We start from the raw sequence: 20,991 nt of genomic DNA on the forward strand, positions 1-20,991 counted from the left end.
AAGTGGGGAGATTCAGATAGGACATTAGGAAGAAGTTGTTCCCCATGAGGGTGGTGAGAGACTGGCAGAGGTTGCCCAGGGAGGTGGTGGAAGCCTCATCCCTGGAGGTTTTTGCAGCCAGGCTGGATGTGGCTGTGAGCAACCTGCTGTGGTGTGAGGTGTCCCTGGCCATGGCAGGGGGGTTGGAAGTGGCTGATCCTTGAGGTCCCTTCCAACCCTGACAATTTTATGATTCTATGACACCCTGGCTTCCAGACTGTCCCCAACCAGTAATGCTCTATAGAGCTTCTGCTCTGGCACCTGAACATCCTGGAGCACCAAAGTTTTCTCTTCTATTTCTCATGCTCTTGGGAAAGCTACATACACACCTCCCATCTCCTCTCACCTGGGAGTTATTCTACAAGGGACTTACTCACCACAGAAGGTCATTTAGTGCAGGATTTACTACAAGCTGAAGCAATTGGACTGTACAGGAGTTGTGCCACCCCTGTGGACAAGCCTCAGCTTCATCAGCTATGGGACTCATTGGTGGGGGGTGAACAATGTCATTTAAGGTCCTCTAGGAACCTGCATGGCTGCTTTGGGAGGCAGAAGACACCAGGTGTAAGTACTCATTCCCTAACTCCAAGCAAGCCTCTTGGTACCAGTGCAGCTCAGGGGCTCCTCAATCCCTTCTTTGGGGTGGAGACCTTCCATAGTTTCCTCCAGCACCAAGACCTGGACTGTAAAACTCTGGCTTGCTGGGACCTACAGCATCATAACTGAAGGAGCTTTGCAGTTTGGAGCCCCACTACTTCCATCCATCTGCCTTCTCCTGGGAGCCTTTTGGTGGATTGCAGCAGAAATCAGACATCCCTGTACAGGCCTTCAGAATCATGCCTCAGCTGGATGGTGAGACAGCAAATCCAAGAAGACAAGTCTGTGGGAAGCCTAATTTGAGGTGGGAAGGGAGGAGAAAGCATCCCACTTGCAGCTTCCAAGAGTCACTGATGTGCTGAGCCCAGGAGCTGGGAATGCTTGGAGATGCTTTGGTGCCTAGTGGCCCCCAAAATGCTGAGAGGCCATCAACATTGGGCACTGAAGTGGTTACCTGTGCTTCTCAGATTCCATCCTTTCCAGAAGGTCATGGAAGCCCCTTCCCTGCAAGTGTTCAAGGCCAGGTTGGATGAGGTCTTGAGCAACTTGGGCTGGTGGGAGGTGAGGAGGGGTTGGAACTGGATGGGCTTTGAGGTCCCTTCCAACCCAAAGCATTCTGTGCTTCTGTGAATGAGGCTCATGTCCAAAGAGGGGAAGAGGACAGAGAGGTCTTGCTTGCTCTCAGCTAGGAAACTCCACAGCAGTGTGTACCTTCCGGATCAGCACTTTTGATCACAGCCTGGTCTGTGCTTCAGGATGCTTTTGTTTTCCTCTCCAGGCCACCCTGCTTGCAGTTGCTCTTCCCACCTGCATTAAGGCCTCCCGTTGCTTCCTACCCTGCCAGAAAAGGCAACTTTCAAGCCTCAAAGCTCTGGTTGTGGTGCTGGGTTGCAGGGATGGAGTCTTCTTTAGGCAGAGCCCTTGTTTAGGTAGAGCCCTTCTGATATGCGGGTTGTGTTGTCACACAGACATCCATGTATAGGTCAGAAATTGCCCAGGAATCTTCTCTGGAGGCTTTCAGACACCTCCTGGGCAATGTGATCCTGGGCAAGCTGCTGTGGGTGACCCTGTTTTAGCAGGGGGGATTGGACTGGGTGATCCTGAGAGGTCACTTCCTTCCCCCACAGTGAAAACAAGGGCTAAGCCCTGCAGGAGTATTCAGAGAGCAGGAGGAACCAGTGTCTCTTGCATAGTAGAACCACAGAATCACAGAATTGTCAGGGTTGGAAGGAACCTCAAGGCTCAGCCAGTTCCAACCCCTCTGCCATGGGCAGGGACACCTCACACTACAGCAGGTTGCTCACAGCCACATCCAGCCTGGCTGTAAAAACCTCCAGGGATGAGGCTTCCACCACCTCCCTGGGCAACCTCTGCCAGTCTCTCACCACCCTCATGGGGAACAACTTCTTCCTAACATCCAATCTGAATCTACCCACTTCTAGTTTTTCTCCATTCCCCCCAGTCCTATCACTCCCTGACACCCTCAAAAGTCCCTCCCCAGCTTTCTTGGAGCCCCCTTCAGATCCTGGAAGGCCACAAGAAGGTCTCCTGGGAGCCTTCTCTTCTCCAGACTGCACAACCCCAACTCTCTGTCTGTCTCCAGAGCAGAGCAGCTCCAGCCCTCTGCTCATCCTCATGGCCCTTCTCTGGACACCTTCCAGCACCTCCAGATCCTTCCTGGAACAGAGGCTCCAGAACTGGACCCAGAGCTCCAGGTGGGGTCTCACAGAGTGGTGTAGAAGGGTAGAATCCCAGAATGGTGGTGGTTGGAAGGCATCTCTGGGGATGATCTCGTTCAACCTCCCTGCCAATACAGGTACACCTAGATCAGGTTGCAGAGGAACACATCCAGGTGGCTTTTGAAAGGATCCAGAGAAGGAGGCTCCACAACCTCCCTGGGCAGCCTGCTCCAGGGCTCTGGCACCCAGTGATCATTTTTTGGAGGTCTATTTGGGCCCCAGGTTGATGTTGGGATGATGTTTGTAAGTAATCTTTGGTCAGCAGATTGTCAGTGGGCAGCTGAAAGGTGATCTGTGATGCAAGTACAGGTTCACAGGCTCACAGGATGTCAGGGGTTAGAAGGGACCTCTGCAGATCTTGCAGTCCAACCCCCTTGCCACAGCAGGACCAGAGAATCCAGCACAGGTTGCATTGAAATACATCCAGCCTGGCCTCAAAAACCTACAGGGGTGAGGCTTCCACCACTTCCCTGAGCAACCTGTGTCAGGGCTCTGGGACCCTCACAGTGAAGAAGTTCTTCCTCAGGCTGAGGTGGAACCTCCTGTGCTGGAGTTTCCATCCATTGCCCCTTGTCCTATCCCAGGGCACAACTGAGCAGAGCCTGTCCCTGTCCCCTCCCTCTTGACCCCCAGCCCTCAGCTATTGATAGACATTGATCAGATCCCCTCTCAGTCTTCTCTTCTCCAGACTGCACAGCCCCAGGGCTCTCAGCCTCTCCTCACCAGGCAGTGCTGCATTTCCTTCAGCATCCTTGGAGCCCTCCCTTGGACTCTGTTCTCCAGTGGTGCTCCAGGAGCTTCACTGCTTCCAAGAGCCCTGAGGTTTCTGTTCTCCAGTAGTGCTCCAGGAGCTACATCAATTCCAAGAGCCCTGAGGTTTCTGTTCTCCAGTAGTGCTCCCGGAGCTACATCACTTCCAAGAGCCCTGAGGTTTCTGTTCTCCAGTAGTGCTCCAGGAGCTACATCACTTCCAAGAGCCCTGAGGTTTCTGTTCTCCCTTTGGAAGTGTCTTACCAGAGCTGCTGTTGTTTATGTCTACTGTCTGACACTTCCCACCAAAATCCTGCCTCCACTTTGCTTCTAACTTCATCCAAACACAATGATTTGGCTGAGGAGCTCCCACAGCAGTTGGTTGCCTCTGGCTGTCTTTTTCTTTTTTCTTTTTTTTTTTTTTTTCTTTTAAAGTTCATCTGAGTCAATGAAGCTGTTTGCAAGAGTATAGCTAAAAACTACACTTTTGGTTTCTCCATGTCAGGAAAAACACCCAAATGTGATGATTTGTTTTTATCCTAAGTTCTGGTACACTGTGCTGTGGCTTCAGTGGAGCTGGGGGGTTTGGGGGGGGAAGGTGCTTCATGGCCTTCACATTGCACCAAGGGAGGTTTAGGTTGGATGTTAGAGGAAACTTCTTCCCTGAAAGGATTCCCAAACAATGGCACAGGCTGCCTAGGGAGGGGTTTGGATCCCCCATGCCTGGAGGTGTTGAAAAGAGGCAGAGCTGTGGTGCTGAGGGTCATGGTTTAGCCCCAGCCTGGGTAGAGTTAGAGAATGGTTGGACTGGATGATCTGAAAGGTCTTTTCCAAGCCAAATATTTACTGGTGCTGTGATTATCTCTGCTTGTATCCCTGCCCAGGGTAGAGCTGCAGCCTGGGCAGAGTTAGAGAATGGTTGGAGTGGATGATCTTAAAGAGCTTTTCCAATCAAAGCACTTCTATGACTCATGCCTTTTCTCTGCAAAACTGTCTCACAACAAGCCCCAGACAGCAAGTCTCAGAAGAAACAGCTTTGATTTTTCACACCTTAAACACTTGCAGATTCCTGGGCATGGTTCCAGCCAGCTCTGAACTCACTCTTCTTGCAGTAGCCCATTGAAGCTAGGAGGTGGTCCAGACTGGCTTGGACCCAGGCAAAGTAGGAGCACATTGATGTAGCTGTGGGCAGAAGAAAAGCTCAACGTGGGCAAGCAGCAGAAGGCTGGGAAAAGGAATCTGGATGTGGCAGAAGCTTCAAGGTCTGAAGACTGTGGAGTATGTTGGATTGAGGGAGGTCTTAAGGCTGGATGGCCAAGATACAAAAGGTACTGCATGAGCCAGGGGGGCTGAGAGGCTGAGGCCAGCAGCACCTTCATAGAGTCACAGAATGGGCTGGGCTGGAAGGGACCCCCAAAGCTCATCCAGTCTGACCTCCCTGCAGTCAGCAGGGACAGCCCCAACTAGATCAGGCTGCCCAGGGCCTCATCCAGCCTTACCTTGAATATCTCCAGGGGAGGAGCCTCAACCACCTCCCTGGGCAACCTCTTCCAGTGTTCCACCACCCTCAGAGTAAAGAATTTGTTCCTCACATCCAATCTCAATCTGCTCTGCTCTAGTTTGAAGCCATTGTCCCTTGTCCTGTCCCTGCAGGTCTTTGCAAACAGTCTCTCTGCAGCCTTCTTGGAGCCCTCTGCAGGTCCTGGCAGGCTGCTCTTAGGTCTGCCTGGAGCCTTCTCTTCTCCAGGCTGAACACCCCCAGCTCCCTCAGCCTGTCCTCACAGCAGAGCTGCTCCAACCCCCTGAGCATTTTCACAACCCTCCTCTGGACCCTCTCCATCAGGTCCATGTCCTTCCTGTGCAGGTGAGGTCTCAGCAGAGCAGAGCAAAGTGTCAGAATCAGCTCTCTGGCTCTGCTGGCAATGCTGCTTTGGATGCAGCCCAGGCTGCCCTTGGCCTTCTGTGCTGCAAGCTCACACTGCCTGCTCCTGGCCAGCTTCTCATCCCCCAGCACCCCCAAGTCCTTTTCCTCAGGGCTGCTTTCTCTCCCCTCCTCCCCCAGTCTGTATTGACAGTGAGGATTGTTCTGGCCCAGGAGCAGAACCCTGCACTTGCTCTTGTTGAACCTCAGGAGGTTCCCCTGGGCACCACCTCTCCAGCCTGTCCAGGTCCCTTTGGATGCCCTCCTGTCCCTCTGGGGTATGGACAGCACCACTCAGCTTGGTGTCATCTGCAAGCTGCAAAAATATTCAACAATGCTAAGTTTAAAACTCAGGTTTAGACATCCCAGAATTGTTGTTGTGCTCCTGGTGGCTCTTGGTTGCCAACTGCCCTGGTTGGGCAAGGGCAGTGCCTTGGCTCACTGGGCTTTGTTGTGGCCCAGGCATCCCTCCAACAAGGCTCCTCACACACTGGATGATGAGGAGAAAAGGCAGAATGGTTCACTTGGGGGTAATGGTCCAGGACAGACAGGTGTCTGTGGGTCTTCTCTCTCCAAAATCCCAGGAAGCAGGAAGTGTGTTGGAAAAGAAAGAAGAGGAAAGGCACAGTGCTCTTGCTGAACATCCTCCTGCATCCATGAAGGTCAATAAGGATAAGTGCAGAGTCCTGCACCTGGGAAGGAAGAATGAACTGCAGCAGGACAGGCTGGGAGGGGATCTGCTGGAGAGCAGCCCCAAGGAGAAGGAGCTGGGAGTGCTGGTGGACAACAAGTTCAGCATGGGACAGCAATAGAGGTAGATAGAAATTTGGGGTTGGGTTTGTTTTTTGGCTATCTTCCTCCAAGATCCAGGCTTTAGGAATTGTCCAGAAAGAGATTTGGGGTTGGTATGTTTGGTTTTTGTTTTTATTTTGGCTATCTTCCTCCAAGCTCCATGCTTTAGGAGTTGTTCAGAAAGAGATTTGGGTTTGGGTTTGGTTTTTGGCTTTCTGGACAACTCCTAAAGCCTTGAAGTGCTTGGAGGAGCATTAGCAATTCCCAGACTGTGCAGTGTGCAGGCAGAATGGCAATGAGGTGTAGCTGTGCTTCCAAGGACAGGTTTGGCAAAGGCTGGGTGGTTCTCTTCCCTCCTCTGGACCTTTCTTCACTGCCCAAACCTGAGGCAGAGCAGAACTGTTTTGTTCTGAACATGTCCCAGTGGATAGGCTTAACCCCTTCTGTGCTCACTGAGCTTCAGCTGATTTTGGGTGTTTCCTGGTTTCACTCCCAGCTTTCCCACCACTTCCCAGTTCCTGTGTGAAAATGGTAGCTCCCAGAACCCCCACCAGATGTCCCCTGCTTGTCCTACAGCCTCTCATCCAGACAGGCTCTCCAGCTCTGCTCCATGGGAACACCTGAGGGGGCTCAAATTGGGAAGCATGAGCTCCCACAGGAGCTTGTGCTGGGAGGATTCATTTGGGCTTCTCTGCCTGCCCTTAATTTAAGTGTAAGAGTAGTCCAGGGACAATTCTCTGCTGCAGTGCTTGGATGAGGGTTAGGGTCAAGAGTTAGGGCTGGGGTGGCCATCAGATGAGTGCCAGAGGCTCTCTGTGACCCCCTCTGCCTTCCCAAAGGGAAGAAGGGATAGAGACTGATGGGCTGGGAAAGAAACTGAATCAGCTGGGATGGAAATGAGAACAATCCAATGGAACAGGGACAAAGAGACACAAACCAACATGGAACCCAACCCCTGATGGCAATGATGTCACCATTGGCATCATTGGTGCTGGGGGCAGGCACTGGGGAAGTCCCAGACTGGACTCAGTGACAGATGGGAACTGGGAGCTGGATTTAGGAAGGTATGGATTGCAATCAAAGGCAGAACAGAGTACTCCAGGAACACCAGCCAGTGAAGAAGAGACCTGGCCCTGGTGATCCCTCAGCTTTCTCCTGAAGATGCCATCCATGGATGCAATCCCTTGTTGGCTCACTGTTATCATAGAATTGTCAGGGTTGGAAGAGACCTCAAGGCTCAGCCAGTTCCAACCCCCCTGCCATGGCCAGGGACACCTCACACTACAGCAGGTTGCTCACAGCCACATCCAGCCTGGCTGCAAAAACCTCCAGGGATGAGGCTTCCACCACCTCCCTGGGCAACCTCTGCCAGTCTCTCCCCACCCTCATGGGGAACAACTTCTTCCTAACATCCAATCTGAATCTCCCCACTTCCAGCTTTGTTCTACACCACCCCACCCTCCACCCCCCCCCCAGTCCTATCACTCCCTGACACCCTCAGAAGTCCCTCCCCAGCTTTCTTGGAGCCCCCTTCAGATCCTGGAAGGCCACAAGAAGGTCTCCTGGGAGCCTTCTCTTCTCCAGACTGCACAGCCCCAACTCTCTCAGTCTGTCTCCAGAGCAGAGCAGCTCCAGCCCTCTGCTCATCCTCATGGCCCTTCTCTGGACACCTTCCAGCACCTCCAGATCCTTCCTGGAACAGAGGCTCCAGAACTGGACCCAGAGCTCCAGGTGTGGTCTGAGCAGAGTGGAGCAGAGGGGGAGAATCCCCTCCCTGGCCCTGCTGGCCACACTTCTCTTGCTGCAGCCCAGGCTCTGCTTGGCTCTCTGGGCTGCCAGTGCTCACTGCTGGCTCCTGTTGAGCTTCTCCTCCCCCAGCACCCCCAACTCCTTTTCTTCAGGGCTGCTCTCAAGACCCTCATGGTGGCCAGAGGGCATGGCTGAGGTTCAGGTGCCTGTACCTGATAGGGAGGCTTATGCCCTTCCTTTTGGAGTGGAGCTTAATCCTAAGCCCTGTGTCACCCTCAGCACTGGATGGCACTGCCTGCCATCAGCTTCAGAGCTCCTCAGGCCTTGTCTTACCAGGCTGTGGGTACAAAGCTTAGCTTCACCACACCATGGAGCAGGGGAAGGGGTTGAATTCTGACTGCATGAAACCCCATCACCAGGTAACTCAGCTGGAGGTAGCCAACAGCCAAACAGGGGAGGAGTAACCTTGCAACCTTGTTGTATCCAGATTTTTTTTTTTCCTAAAGGAAAAAGACCTTTAGAGAACTGAGTGGTCCTCAGGCAAGGAGAGAGGACACAGTTTCCAGCTCTGCCAGGGGAGGTTTGGGCTGGATGTGAGGAAGAAATTCTTCCCAGACAGAGAGATTTGCCATTGGGATGTGCTGCCCAGGGAGGTGGTGGAGTCACCATCCCTGGAAGTGTTTAAAACCAGCCTGGATGAGGTACTCAGTGCCATGGTTGAGTTGATTGGATGGTGCTGGGTGATAGGTTGGACTGGATGATCTCTGAGGTCTTTTCCAACCTGGTTAATCCTGTGTTTCTGTGATCCTGTGAAGGCAGATATCTGGGTGGGGTAGGTGGTTCCCCCAGATGCCAGCCAGCTCAGCTGGCAGCAGGGCAGAGGCCCCATGTTGGGTCAGTGCCTCAAGGTAAGGGGTCTACAGCTCCTCTCTATAGAGAAAGTCTTCAGCAAGCAGCATGAGGACCTCCTGCTTCCTCCTTTCACTTACCCAAGGTTCTGTGGACCCCTTTTGGACTTGGCTCCCAGTGGGCAGGAGGCTATGAGTGAGATAACCCTGGTCAACACTTGGTCTTGTACCAGTGATGCTGATTTTGTTTTCCCCAGCATCTTGCTCAGCATCCAGCTTGGTCTTCAGAGTTCACAATAGATCTCAGGAGGTCTCCTGAGGCACACCATTAAAAGAAGCCCTGGAGGACCAGTCTCAGGTTGTTGAAAGAAGCCCTGAAGCAGTGCAGGTCAAGCACTGAGCAAGCTAACAAGGGCTGGGAAGTCAGTCAGGGTAGGGCTGGGCAGGGGCACAGCAGTTCCCCCAGAAGGGCACTCAAGGAAAGCACTAAAGCTTAGCCAGCTGGATCAGGAGGGGTGGTGTCCAGCCAGCAGAAGGCCAGGGCATCCTGGGGCTCAGGGAGGCCCTGGGCAACCTGATCTAATTGGGGATGTCCCTGCTGATTGAGGGGAGGGCAGACTGGATGAGCCTTGAAGATCCCTTCCAGCGCTGTTCTATGGTTCTAGGATTCAATGGTTCTAGGATTCAATGGTTCTAGGATTCAATGGATCTAGGATTCAATGGATCTAGGATTCAATGGTTCTAGGATTCAATGGTTCTAGGATTCAATGGATCTAGGATTCAATGGATCTAGGATTCAATGGATCTAGGATTCAATGGATCTAGGATTCAATGGATCTAGGATTCTAGAATTCTATGGTTCTATGATTCTGTGGTTCTATGGTTCTAGGATCCTATGATTCTGTGGTTCCAGGATTCTGTGGTTCTATGATCCTTGAGCCCTGCACCTGCCCCACCCTGATCCTTGCCTGCCCCATCCATCTTCCCTGGCAGGCAAGCACTGGAGGTGTATCAGTTCAGAGGTGCTAGGATGGCTTTTGGTTCCCATGCCCTGCTTTAGGTGGACAAACAAGGCAGGACAGAGCAGACCTCATCTCTGGAGGTGTTCAAGAAATGTGGGCATAGCACTTGGAGACAGGGTTTGATGGCCATGGTGGTGTTGGGTTGATGGCTGGAATGGATGATTCACCTTAGAGGTCTTTTCCAACTGAAATAATTCTCTGTCACCCATCATTATTTCCCAGAGGAAAAAGGAGACATCTTCATGTGCAAAAGCAGCTCTGGCTGCCACAGTGGAACCATGGAATCACAGAATTGTCAGGGTTGGAAGGGACCTCAAGGCTCATCCAGTTCCAACCCCCCTGCCATGGGCAGGGACACCTCACACTACAGCAGGTTGCTCACAGCCACATCCAGCCTGGCTGCAAAAACCTCCAGGGATGAGGCTTCCACCACCTCCCTGGGCAACCTCTGCCAGTCTCTCACCACCCTCAAGGGGAACAACTTCTTCCTAACATCCAATCTGAATCTATCCATTTCTATTTTCTTCCATTCCCCCCAGTCCTATCACTCCCTGACACCCTCAAAAGTCCCTCCCCAGCTTTCTTGGAGCCCCCTTCAGATCCTGGAAGGCCACAAGAAGGTCTCCTGGGAGCCTTCTCTTCTCCAGACTGCACAACCCCAACTCTCTCAGTCTGTCTCCAGAGCAGAGCAGCTCCAGCCCTCTGCTCATCCTCGTGGCCCTTCTCTGGACACCTTCCAGCACCTCCAGATCCTTCCTGGAACAGAGGCTCCAGAACTGGACCCAGAGCTCCAGGTGTGGTCTGAGCAGAGTGGAGCAGAGGGGGAGAATCCCCTCCCTGGCCCTGCTGGCTATGCTTCTCTGGAGCTTCAGGCATGGATGGGAGAGAGGCAGCTCACTAAGAGCCCCCTGGATTCAGCAGAGAGAACCCAGAATGATGCTCAGCTCAAGAATATTTGGTGTGACAAATGATCACCTTCCACATTCAGTAGTCAGGAAGCTATGGGACACAACTGAGCAGGTCCATTTGCTCCAGCTGGAGGCCATGGCAGAAGGTTGTCTTGCTCCTTCTCTCTTCCCACATCATGTCCTGGTGGAGAGGAACTCAGCCTCAGCCACAGCAGGTTCTGAGAAGCATTTTTTTTTCCATTCAGAAGTCAGCTTCCCCCCACCCTCACCCTGCTGTTGAAAGGAAGGTGCCAGAGGAGGAAAGGCTTGGGGCAGAAACTGTGCCTTTTATACTCAGGCCACAGCCTCTGTGTGGAGACTTCAGAAGTGATTCCTTTATATGAGAGCCAGGTTCTGTGAGTGTCCTTCAAAGAACAGGAAGGAGGAGCAAACAGCATGTGTTGGGTTGGTAGGGAAGAGCCTGAGCTCTCCCCAGGTAGCTATGGTGCCCTGGTGAGACCTCCCCTGGAATACTGCATCCAGTTCTGGGCTGCCCAGTTCAAGAGGGACAGGGATCTGCTGGAGAGAGTCCAAGGGAGGGCTCCAAGGATGCTGAAGGGCCTGGAGCACTGCCTGGGGAGGAGAGGCTGAGAGCCCTGGGGCTGTTCAGTCTGCAGAGGAGAAGGCTGAGAGGGGATCTGATCAATGTCTATCAGTAGCTGAGGGCTGGGGGTCAGGAAGGGACAGGGACAGGCTCTGCTCCATTGCACCCTGTGATAGGACAAGGGGCAATGGATATAAACTGCAGCACAGGAGGTTCCACCTCAACATGAGGAGGAACTTCTTCCCTGTGAGGGTCCCAGAGCCCTGGAACAGGCTGCCCAGAGAGGTTGTGGAGTTTCCTTCTCTGGAGCCTTCCCAGCCCTGTCTGGATGTGTTCCTGTGTGAGCTGTGCTGGATTCTCTGCTCCTGCTGTGGCAGGGGGGTTGGACTGGAAGATCTGCAGAGGTCCCTTCCCTAACCTCCTGTGAGCATGTGAATGCAGCTCAGCAGGCAGCAAAGTGATGTCTGCCCTCAAAAGCAGATGTTTCCACTGGGGGAAAAACCAAAAAAGCAGGTTCAGATAAAAAGTGAGAGGAGCAGCAACCTCCACACATGTGGACACACCAGACACCTTCCCCAGCCTTGCTGTGGTGTCAGCTTCTCAGCAGCACCAGAGGGAACATTTCTGGTGCTGTTTGTCCCCAGCAGCACACTGTGATATCCCTGCTGACTGCAGGGGAGGGTTGGACTAGATGACCTTTAAAGGTCCCTTCCCACCCAAACCATTCTGTGATCCTGTGATTGTATGAATTACTCCAGGAGAAGGTAAGCACAAGAAGGTTTAAATGCAGCCAGGGCTTGGGAAGTTTGGAATCCCAGGGAATCATCTCTGAGGCATGCAGCATGGAGACAGAGCCAGGGGCTTAGAATCATAGAATCAGTCAGGGTAGGAAGGGACCACAAGGATCATCTAGTTCCACCCCCCCTGCCATGGGCAGGGACACCTCATACAGACTTCAAGACTCTGCTGGCTGCAGGGCCACCAAAAGCTAATGGATGCTGGGCAGCACAGAATCCCAGCATGGAGGGGGTTGGAAGGAACCTCTGGAGATCACCCAGTCCAACCCCTCAGCTGAAGTAGAGGCACCCACAGCAGCTTGCCAGGACCACAATGGCCAGGGGGGGGTTGGAATCTCTGCAGACAAGGAGACTCCACAACCTCTCTGGGCAGCCTGCTCCAGGGCTCCAGCACCCTCACAACAAAGAATTTTTTTTCCCTCGTGTTTAGTTTGTGCCCATTGTCCCTTGTCCTGTCACTGGGCACCACTGACAAGAGTCTGGCCCCAGCCTCTTGTTCCCCACAGGTCCTTCAGCTCTTGCTGAGCATTGCTCAGATCCCCTCTGGGGCTGCTCTTCTCCAGGCTCACCAGCCCCAGGGCTCTCAGCCTTTCCTCCTCACAGAGATGCTGCAGGCCCCTCAGATTCTTTGTAGTCTCTGCTGGACTCTCTGCAGTAGTTACCTGTCTCTCTCGAACTGGGGAGCCCAGAACTAGACCCAGGACTCCAGGACCTCATGTTCAGGTGGAACCTCCTGGGTTCCAGTTTGTGCCCATTGCTCCTTGTCCAGGGCACCACTGACAAGAGCCTGGCCTCATCCTTTTGCCCCCCCACTCTTTAGCTCTTCCTGAGCACTGAGCAGATCCTTGCAACTTTGAAACTCTCTCCTGCCTGTCTTTCAGGAACAGAAGGAGCTTTTGAGACCTTTCTGTTGGGTGCTAGAGAGGTGCAAGGAGCAGGCAGGGTGGTGGAGGAGGTCTGCTGGGTGCAAGAGAGGAGCAAGGAGCAGGCAGGGTGGTGGAGGAGGTCTGCTGGGTGCAAGAGAGGAGCAAGGAGCAGGCAGGGTGGTGGTCACTGCTCCTGCTCAGGGAGCATGAACCTTGGCCCCTAAGTATGAAATTAAAGAGGGCTTCGATAGACAACCTGAGGCTCTGCTGGGCTTTGCAGAGAGCTCCCCCCCCCCTCCAAAGCCTGAGGGAATGGTGTTAAGAGAAAGTATTATATCTGGAACCCAGGAGGGTGTTGGTGGGAGATGGTTCCTGCACCTCCCAGAGCCTTCATCCCAGGGCTGCTTTCAGCTTTTGTGCACTACCTGGGCATTTCCCCCCCCCACCTCTGAACCTTCCACAGGTGAGAGCTGCATTTCATCCTTCTGTTCTCACCTCAAAGTGAGGAAAGGGTGAGGACTGACCCCCATCTGTGGGTATCTGAGCTGTGAAGCCATGGCAGAGCCATTCTCAGAAGGGCTGAGCTTGTAAGTGGACAGAGAACTGGGTGGGATGATGTTGCTGAGAGCTCTGAGTGCTGGAAAAGAATGGGGAATTTCCAGGACACAAGGGCTAAGGACAAAGGCAAATGCTTCAGCTGGCCTTGATGACCCCTGGATGGCCATGGGAGCTGGGGGAAAGCTCCCAGAGGGGACATCACTAGATGGGGGAGTTGTCTTCCAGAAAGTCTTGGATGGAGAACAGTTAAAAATAGGCTAATGTGGAATGTTTTGTTGGTTTATTTGTTTTTTAAGGGAAAAGATTATCCAGTTGGAATGATCTTGGCTTGGTCAGGAGAGCGTGGCTAGGGAGCGCACTGCTGTCACTGGAGGCAGGAGGTGGCCAGGAGAAGACATCCCAACTCAATGCCTGTCCATGAGGATACCTGTGGCCCCTTACAGGAGCTCAAAGCTGGGTTTGCCCACAGCTACTAAGCCTTAGAGGGGAACAAGCAGAAACAAATCATAGAATCATAGAATTGTCAGGGTTGGAAGGGACCTCAAGGCTCAGCCAGTTCCAACCCCCCTGCCATGGCCAGGGACACCTCACACTACAGCAGGTTGCTCACAGCCACATCCAGCCTGGCTGCAAAAACCTCCAGGGATGAGGCTTCCACCACCTCCCTGGGCAACCTGAATTTCTCCCTGGGCTTTGTTTGATTGGTTTGGGGCTTGGGTCCCTCCCCAGCTTTCTTGGAGCCCCCTTCAGATCCTGGAAGGCCACAAGAAGGTCTCCTGGGAGCCTTCTCTTCTCCAGACTGAACAGCCCCAACTCTCTGTCTTCTTCACCCCAAGCATGCTGCTGGGGACCATCCTCTGAGGTCTGGGTTTGGGATGTGTCTGTCCTCAGAGACCTATCCTATGCCCAAGACCAAGGGCTGTAGCACTCCATGAGGTTCAGCCCCACTGTGGGCAGTAGGAAGGTGAAGGAAGGTCTTGCTGGGGTGCTTCTGTTCTTCCACCCAGCTCTTCTTTCCACCAGGCTCCCAGAAGGGAACCATGAGCAGCTGACAGAGCTTGTCCCAACCTCCCTTTCCATGGCTGTGCTGGCATCCATGGGCTGTGATCAACTTCCCTGCCACAGCAGCTGTCTCCTCCTTGGATGTAGCCTGGCCAGGCACCCATGCAACACTTAAACTGAGCTTCAGCACCCTACAAGGCCAAAGGCAGCAAAGAAAGCAGCCCTGAGGAAAAGGACTTGGGGGTGCTGGGGGATGAGAAGCTGGCCAGGAGCAGGCAGTGTGAGCTTGCAGCACAGAAGGCCAAGGGCAGCCTGGGCTGCATCCAAAGCAGCATTGCCAGCAGAGCCAGAGAGCTGATTCTGACACTTTGCTCTGCTCTGCTGAGACCTCACCTGCAGTGCTGTGTGCAGGGCTGGAGCCCTCAGCACAGGAAGGACATGGACCTGATGGAGAGGGTCCAGAAGAGGCCACAAAAATGATCAAGGGGTTGGAGCAGCTCTGCTGTGAGGACAGGCTGAGGGAGCTGGGGGTGTTCAGTCTGGAGAAGAGGAGGCTCCAGGCAGACCTAAGAGCAGCCTGCCAGGACCTGCAGAGGGCTCCAAGAAGGCTGCAGAGAGACTGTTTGCAAAGGCCTGCAGGGACAGGACAAGGGACAATGGCTTCAAACTAGGGCAGAGCAGATTGAGATTGGATGTGAGGAACAAATTCTTTACTATGAATGTGGTGGAACACTGGAAGAGGTTGCCCAGGGAGGTGGTTGAGGCTCCTTCCCTGGAGATATTCAAGGTGAGGCTGGATGAGGCCCTGGGCAGCCTGATCTAGTTGGGGCTGTCCCTGCTGACTGCAGGGAGGTCAGACTGGACCATTCTATGTTTCTAGGATTGTCAGCACCCAGGACCTCACCTTCCAGCTGGTGCCAGCCACCCCCCTTTCACAGCTGGCATTGATTGGCAGAACCAATTAGCAGGTTGAAAGATTTCCATCTGATCCATTGTCACCTTCTCTGCCTCTCTCCTCCTCCCTCCCCTCCTCAGGTAAGGAGAGCAGTCTGGGAGAAGCTGAGCTGCAGGCGAGCTCCGAGCCGTCGGGAATGGACAGCAGCTACCTCAGCGTGAAGGAGGCCGGGGGGAAGGTGCCCCAGGACAGGGCCAGCACAGACCTGCCCAGCCCCATGGACAAGACCGACTCGGAGAGCAACAAGGGCAAGAAGAGGAGGAACAGAACCACCTTCACCAGCTACCAGCTGGAGGAGCTGGAGAAGGTCTTCCAGAAGACTCACTACCCAGATGTCTATGCCAGGGAGCAGCTGGCCATGAGGACAGACCTCACCGAGGCTCGGGTGCAGGTAACAGGGGACGGCCTGGGGCTGGGCAAGGGGTGGGGGACCTGCAGGCCAGCCCAGGGGCTCTGTCTGGCCACAGGTTGAGCTGAATGACTTGATGGCCAGAGAAAGGTCATGAGGATGAGCAGAGGCAGAGCCCCAGGTTTATTTTGATGCTCTGAGTGACAGCAAAGCAAAGAGGTTTGGACAAGGAGAGAAGGAGAAGGAGAAGCAGAAGGAAAAGGAGGAAGAGGAATAGGGTGAGGAAGAGAAGGAGGAGGAGGAGGACAAGAAGAAGGAGGAGGAGAATGAGGAAAAAGAGGAGGAGGAGAAGCCAGCAGTGAGCACTGGCAGCCCAGAGAGCCAAGCAGAGCCTGGGCTGCAGCAAAAGTGTGGCCAGCAGGGCCAGGGAGGGGATTCTCCCCCTCTGCTCCACTCTGCTGAGACCCCACCTGGAGCTCTGGGTCCAGTTCTGGAGCCTCTGTTCCAGGAAGGATCTGGAGGTGCTGGAAGGTGTCCAGAGAAGGGCCATGAGGATGAGCAGAGGGCTGGAGCTGCTCTGCTCTGGAGACAGACTGAGAGAGTTGGGGTTGTGCAGTCTGGAGAAGAGAAGGCTCCCAGGAGACCTTCTTGTGGCCTTTCAGGATCTGAAGGGGGCTCCAAGAAAGCTGGGGAGGGACTTTTGAGGGTGTCAGGGAGTGATAGGACTGCGGGAATGGAGCAAAACTAGAAGTGGGGAGATTTAGATTGGATGTTACGAAGAAATTCTTCCCCTTGAGGGTGGTGAGAGACTGGCAGAGGTTGCCCAGGGAGGTGGTGGAAGCCTCATCCCTGGAGGTTTTTGCAGCCAGGCTGGATGTGGCTGTGAGCAACCTGCTGTAGTGTGAGGTGTCCCTGCCCATGGCAGGGGGGTTGGAACTGGCTGATCCTTGAGGTCCCTTCCAACCATGACAATTCTATGATTCTCTGAAGAGGTGGTTCAGTACCAGGGGGCATGAGGTGATGGAGGGGACACAGGTCTTGCTGCCTCTTGGCTAGGTGGCAGTCTGAGGCTGCATGAAACCTGGGCATCTGGAGCAAGAAGCTGTTCCCCACTACCTTCAGAGGAACAGGAGCTGGTGGTCTCAAACATCTCCTGCCACACCACTGCCAGCTGCCATCAGTTGGCTCCGCAGAACTTACCTGAGGGGTCCAGCAGTGCCAGAGCAAACAAATCTCCAGCTGCTGCCCTTTCCTCTGGGTCAAGTTCAAGCCAAAGCTCTGGCAGAGCTCAGGAGCACATGCCAAAAAAAAATAGGAGCACCATCACCTGGAGAGGACATCTGCAGCTCACACTTTGATGGCCATCAAAGGTCTCAATGAAGCTTAGGCTCTCACTCTCCAGTCTGGGGTTTGCAGCACTCCTGCTTGGTACCAGGCACTGCTTGAGCTTCTGCCAGCCCGTCCAGGGTGGCAGCAGATGTGGTGGCACTGGAGAAAGAAAGATGGGAAAACAATTCATGGTGGCACTGGAGAAAGATAGAAGAGAGCTGGATGGTGGCACTGGAGAAAAGAAGGTGGGAAGAGAGCTGGATGGTGGCACTGGAGAAAGGAAGCTGGGAAGAGAGCTGGATGGTGGCACTGGAGAAAGGAAGCTGGGAAGAGAGCTGGATGGTGGCACTGGAGAAAGGAAGGTGGGAAGAGAGCTGGATGGTGGCACTGGAGAAAGGAAGCTGGGAAGAGAGCTGGATGGTGGCACTGGAGAAAAGAAGGTGGGAAGAGAGCTGGATGGTGGCACTGGAGAAAGGAAGCTGGGAAGAGAGCTGGATGGTGGCACTGGAGAAAGGAAGGTGGGAAGAGAGCTGGATGGTGGCACTGGAGAAAGGAAGCTGGGAAGAGAGCTGGATGGTGGCACTGGAGAAAGGAAGCTGGGAAGAGAGCTGGATGGTGGCACTGGAGAAAGGAAGGAGGGAAGAGAGCTGGATGGTGGCACTGGAGAAAGGAAGGAGGGAAGAGAGCTGGATGGTGGCACTGGAGAAAGGAAGCTGGGAAGAGAGCTGGATGGTGGCACTGGAGAAAAGAAGGTGGGAAGAGAGCTGGATGGTGGCACTGGAGAAAGGAAGCTGGGAAGAGAGCTGGATGGTGGCACTGGAGAAAGGAAGCTGGGAAGAGAGCTGGATGGTGGCACTGGAGAAAGGAAGCTGGGAAGAGAGCTGGATGGTGGCACTGGAGAAAGGAAGCTGGGAAGAGAGCTGGATGGTGGCACTGGAGAAAGGAAGCTGGGAAGAGAGCTGGATGGTGGCACTGGAGAAAGGAAGCTGGGAAGAGAGCTGGATGGTGGCACTGGAGAAAAGAAGGTGGGAAGAGAGCTGGATGGTGGCACTGGAGAAAGGAAGGTGGGAAGAGAGCTGGATGGTGGCACTGGAGAAAGGAAGGTGGGAAGAGAGCTGGATGGTGGCACTGGAGAAAAGAAGGTGGGAAGAGAGCTGGATGGTGGCACTGGAGAAAGGAAGCTGGGAAGAGAGCTGGATGGTGGCACTGGAGAAAGGAAGCTGGGAAGAGAGCTGGATGGTGGCACTGGAGAAAAGAAGGTGGGAAGAGAGCTGGATGGTGGCACTGGAGAAAGGAAGGTGGGAAGAGAGCTGGATGGTGGCACTGGAGAAAAGAAGGTGGGAAGAGAGCTGGATGGTGGCACTGGAGAAAGGAAGGTGGGAAGAGAGCTGGATGGTGGCACTGGAGAAAGGAAGCTGGGAAGAGAGCTGGATGGTGGCACTGGAGAAAGGAAGCTGGGAAGAGAGCTGGATGGTGGCACTGGAGAAAGGAAGCTGGGAAGAGAGCTGGATGGTGGCACTGGAGAAAGGAAGCTGGGAAGAGAGCTGGATGGTGGCACTGGAGAAAGGAAGCTGGGAAGAGAGCTGGATGGTGGCACTGGAGAAAGGAAGGTGGAAGACACACAGCTGTAGCCACACATGGCCCTTGCATGCACACACTGAATCATAGAATGGTTTTGGTTGGACAAGACCTTTAAGATCCTCCAGTCCAGCCCTTCTCTAACTCCCCCAAGGCTGGGGCTAAACCATGTCCCTCAGCACCACATCTCTGTATTTGATACACCTCTGAGGATGGGGATTCAGCCACCTCCCTGGGCAGCCTGTGCCAGGGCTTGAGAACCCTTTCAGTGAAGAAGTTTCTTCTGATGTCCAACTCAAACCTCCCCTGGTGCAACTTGAGGCCATTTCTTCTCACCCTATCACTTGGAGAAGAGACCAACCCCCACCTGGCTGCAACCTCCATTCAGGGAGAAGGAGAAGGTCTCCCCCCAGCCTTCTTTCTGCCAGACCTCCTAAACCTGACCTCTTAGGTTGTATCTCTGCCTCCTGGCCTGCCCTGGGGTGGAGGAGGAAGAGAAGGGACTGGAAGGAGCCAGGGAATGTCACCCCTGAGCCAGCCTCCCCCTCATGGTTGCTGGGCCCATTCATGAAATGTTCTTGGTGGTGCCCCTGTGATGCAGGCAGGGGGCTTGAGAGTGAGAGGGAAACCTCAAACTCTGCTGCAGCAGAAGAAGGAGGAAATAAAAACAGAGAAGAAACCAAACCAAACCAAAACAACCATCAAAAAAAAAAAAACCCACAAAAAAATCCACAAACTCCAAAACACAACAAAAGCCAACCAAAAAGCAAACCAAAGCAAGAAGCAATATCTCTTGATCCCTTTCCCCCCATAAAACCCTGGGAGGCTGGTGGAAGGAGTGGAAAGACTGAGCTAAGCCTGCAGGAAATTAAACATGAAATGAAAACAAGCTTGAGTTATTCAGCTCTCTCTCATCCCAGGCTCCAATTTCCCATTCCAGGCCACTGATAAAATGGTGTCCAGTTTCAGTGCTCAAGGATGAATCCTGGCTCTGTTCTTGCAGGCTGGAAAGCAAAAAGAGGCTGGTGGCCATCCTCAGGAAGAGGGGAGACAGATTTGTGCAGAGGGATGGGGTCCTGCAGACAGGCAGAGGTTGAGCAGAGGGAGGAGAGAAGCAGGGCTGGGGAGGATCTCACCTTTCAGTCTGTGCTGGGGTGAGTAGGAGAGAAGGGAAACCAACTCTGTCTTTGACTTGGAGGAAGGATGGACACAGCAATGAAGATCCCAACCATCCAGACATCCAGTCCCCAACCATCCAGACATTCACAGGCTCACAGGGTGTTGGAAAGGACCTCTGCAGATCTTCCAGTCCAACCCCCCTGTCACAGCAGCAGCAGAGAATCCAGCACAGGTCACACAGGAACACATCCAGACAGGGCTGCAAAGGCTCCAGAGAAGGACACTCCACAACCTCTCTGGGCAGCCTGTTCCAGTGCTCTGGGACCCTCACAGGGAAGAAGTTCCTCCTCATGCTGAGGTGGAACTTCCTGTGCTGCAGTTGATATCCATTGCCCCTTGTCCTATCCCAGAGTGCAACTGAGCAGAGCCTGTCCCTGTCCCTTCCTTCTTGACCCCCAGCCCTCAGCTATTGATAGACATTGATCAGATCCCCTCTCAGCCTTCTCCTCTGCAGACTGAACAGCCCCAGGGCTCTCAGCCTCTCCTCCCCAGGCAGTGCTGCAGTCCCTTCAGCATCCTTGGAGCCCTCCCTTGGACTCTCTCCAGCAGATCCCTGTCCCTCCTGAACTGGGGAGCCCAGAACTGGATGCAATATTCCAGGTGAGGTCTCACCAGGGCAGAGTAGAGTCCCCAACCCCCCAGACATTCAGTCCCCAACCATCCTTCCATCCAGCTGGCTCCTAAGGTCCCAGCTCAAGCACATGGAGCTTGGTGGCAGGGGCAGGGTGCCAGGGCAGCAGCAGCAGCGAGCAGGAGCCTCCTGCTTTCTTTGTGCCAAGCCATTCCCAGCCTCTCCACCCTCCCCCAGCACGTGGGCTGTGGATCCATATGGATTTAGGTACCAGCATCTGGTTGCCTGTTTATGGAGACACAAAACATTTTCTGTTCTGTGGGGGTTTTATGAGGCTGATTTGGCACCTCAGGGCTTATCAAAGGGCTGTCTGCAGGGGTTGGGGAGGTGACATCACCCTCCACCCCTGCTTGGGTTGTTACCATCTCATCCCTGCACCCAGCTTGACCCCAGAGGACACAGCTGCACTGACCTCTGCAGCAGCCACTGTCACATCCCTGTCCCACAGCAGTCTATCTTGGTGATGGCTGGCAGGCAGCACAAGGAAAACAAACTTCTGGTGGGCTTGGGGTTTGGTCTTTAAAGCAGGTGTCTGCTAGGATGGGAGGTGGTGGAAGCCTCATGCCTGGAGGTTTTTGCAGCCAGGCTGGATGTGGCTGTGAGCAACCTGCTGTAGTGTGAGGAGTTCCTGGCCATGGCAGGGGGGTTGGGACTGGCTGAGCCTTGAGGTCCCTTCCAACCCTGACAGTTCTGTGATTCTAAATTTAGAGCAGAAGTCCTGTGAGGGAGCTGGGGTTGGTTAGCTTGGAGAAAAGAAGGCTAAGGGGAGACCTCATTGCTCTCTACAGCTCCCTGAAAA

At 53.9% G+C, this 20,991-nt stretch overlaps 1 protein-coding gene across 1 annotated transcript in view; it reads left to right on the forward strand.

Moving 5' to 3' along the window:
• Nucleotides 1–20,991, forward strand: part of ALX4 (ALX homeobox 4) — a 44,625-nt gene that overhangs the window by 14,617 nt on the left and 9,017 nt on the right. The window contains exon 2 of the mRNA XM_054400648.1: nucleotides 15,207–15,517. Within this exon, the coding sequence (XP_054256623.1) occupies nucleotides 15,207–15,517 (311 nt within the window). The remainder of the gene's footprint in view (nucleotides 1–15,206; nucleotides 15,518–20,991) is intronic.

The sequence above is a fragment of the Indicator indicator genome, chromosome 4 (genome assembly GCF_027791375.1).
Source record: "Indicator indicator isolate 239-I01 chromosome 4, UM_Iind_1.1, whole genome shotgun sequence".
NCBI classification, from domain to species: domain Eukaryota; kingdom Metazoa; phylum Chordata; class Aves; order Piciformes; family Indicatoridae; genus Indicator; species Indicator indicator.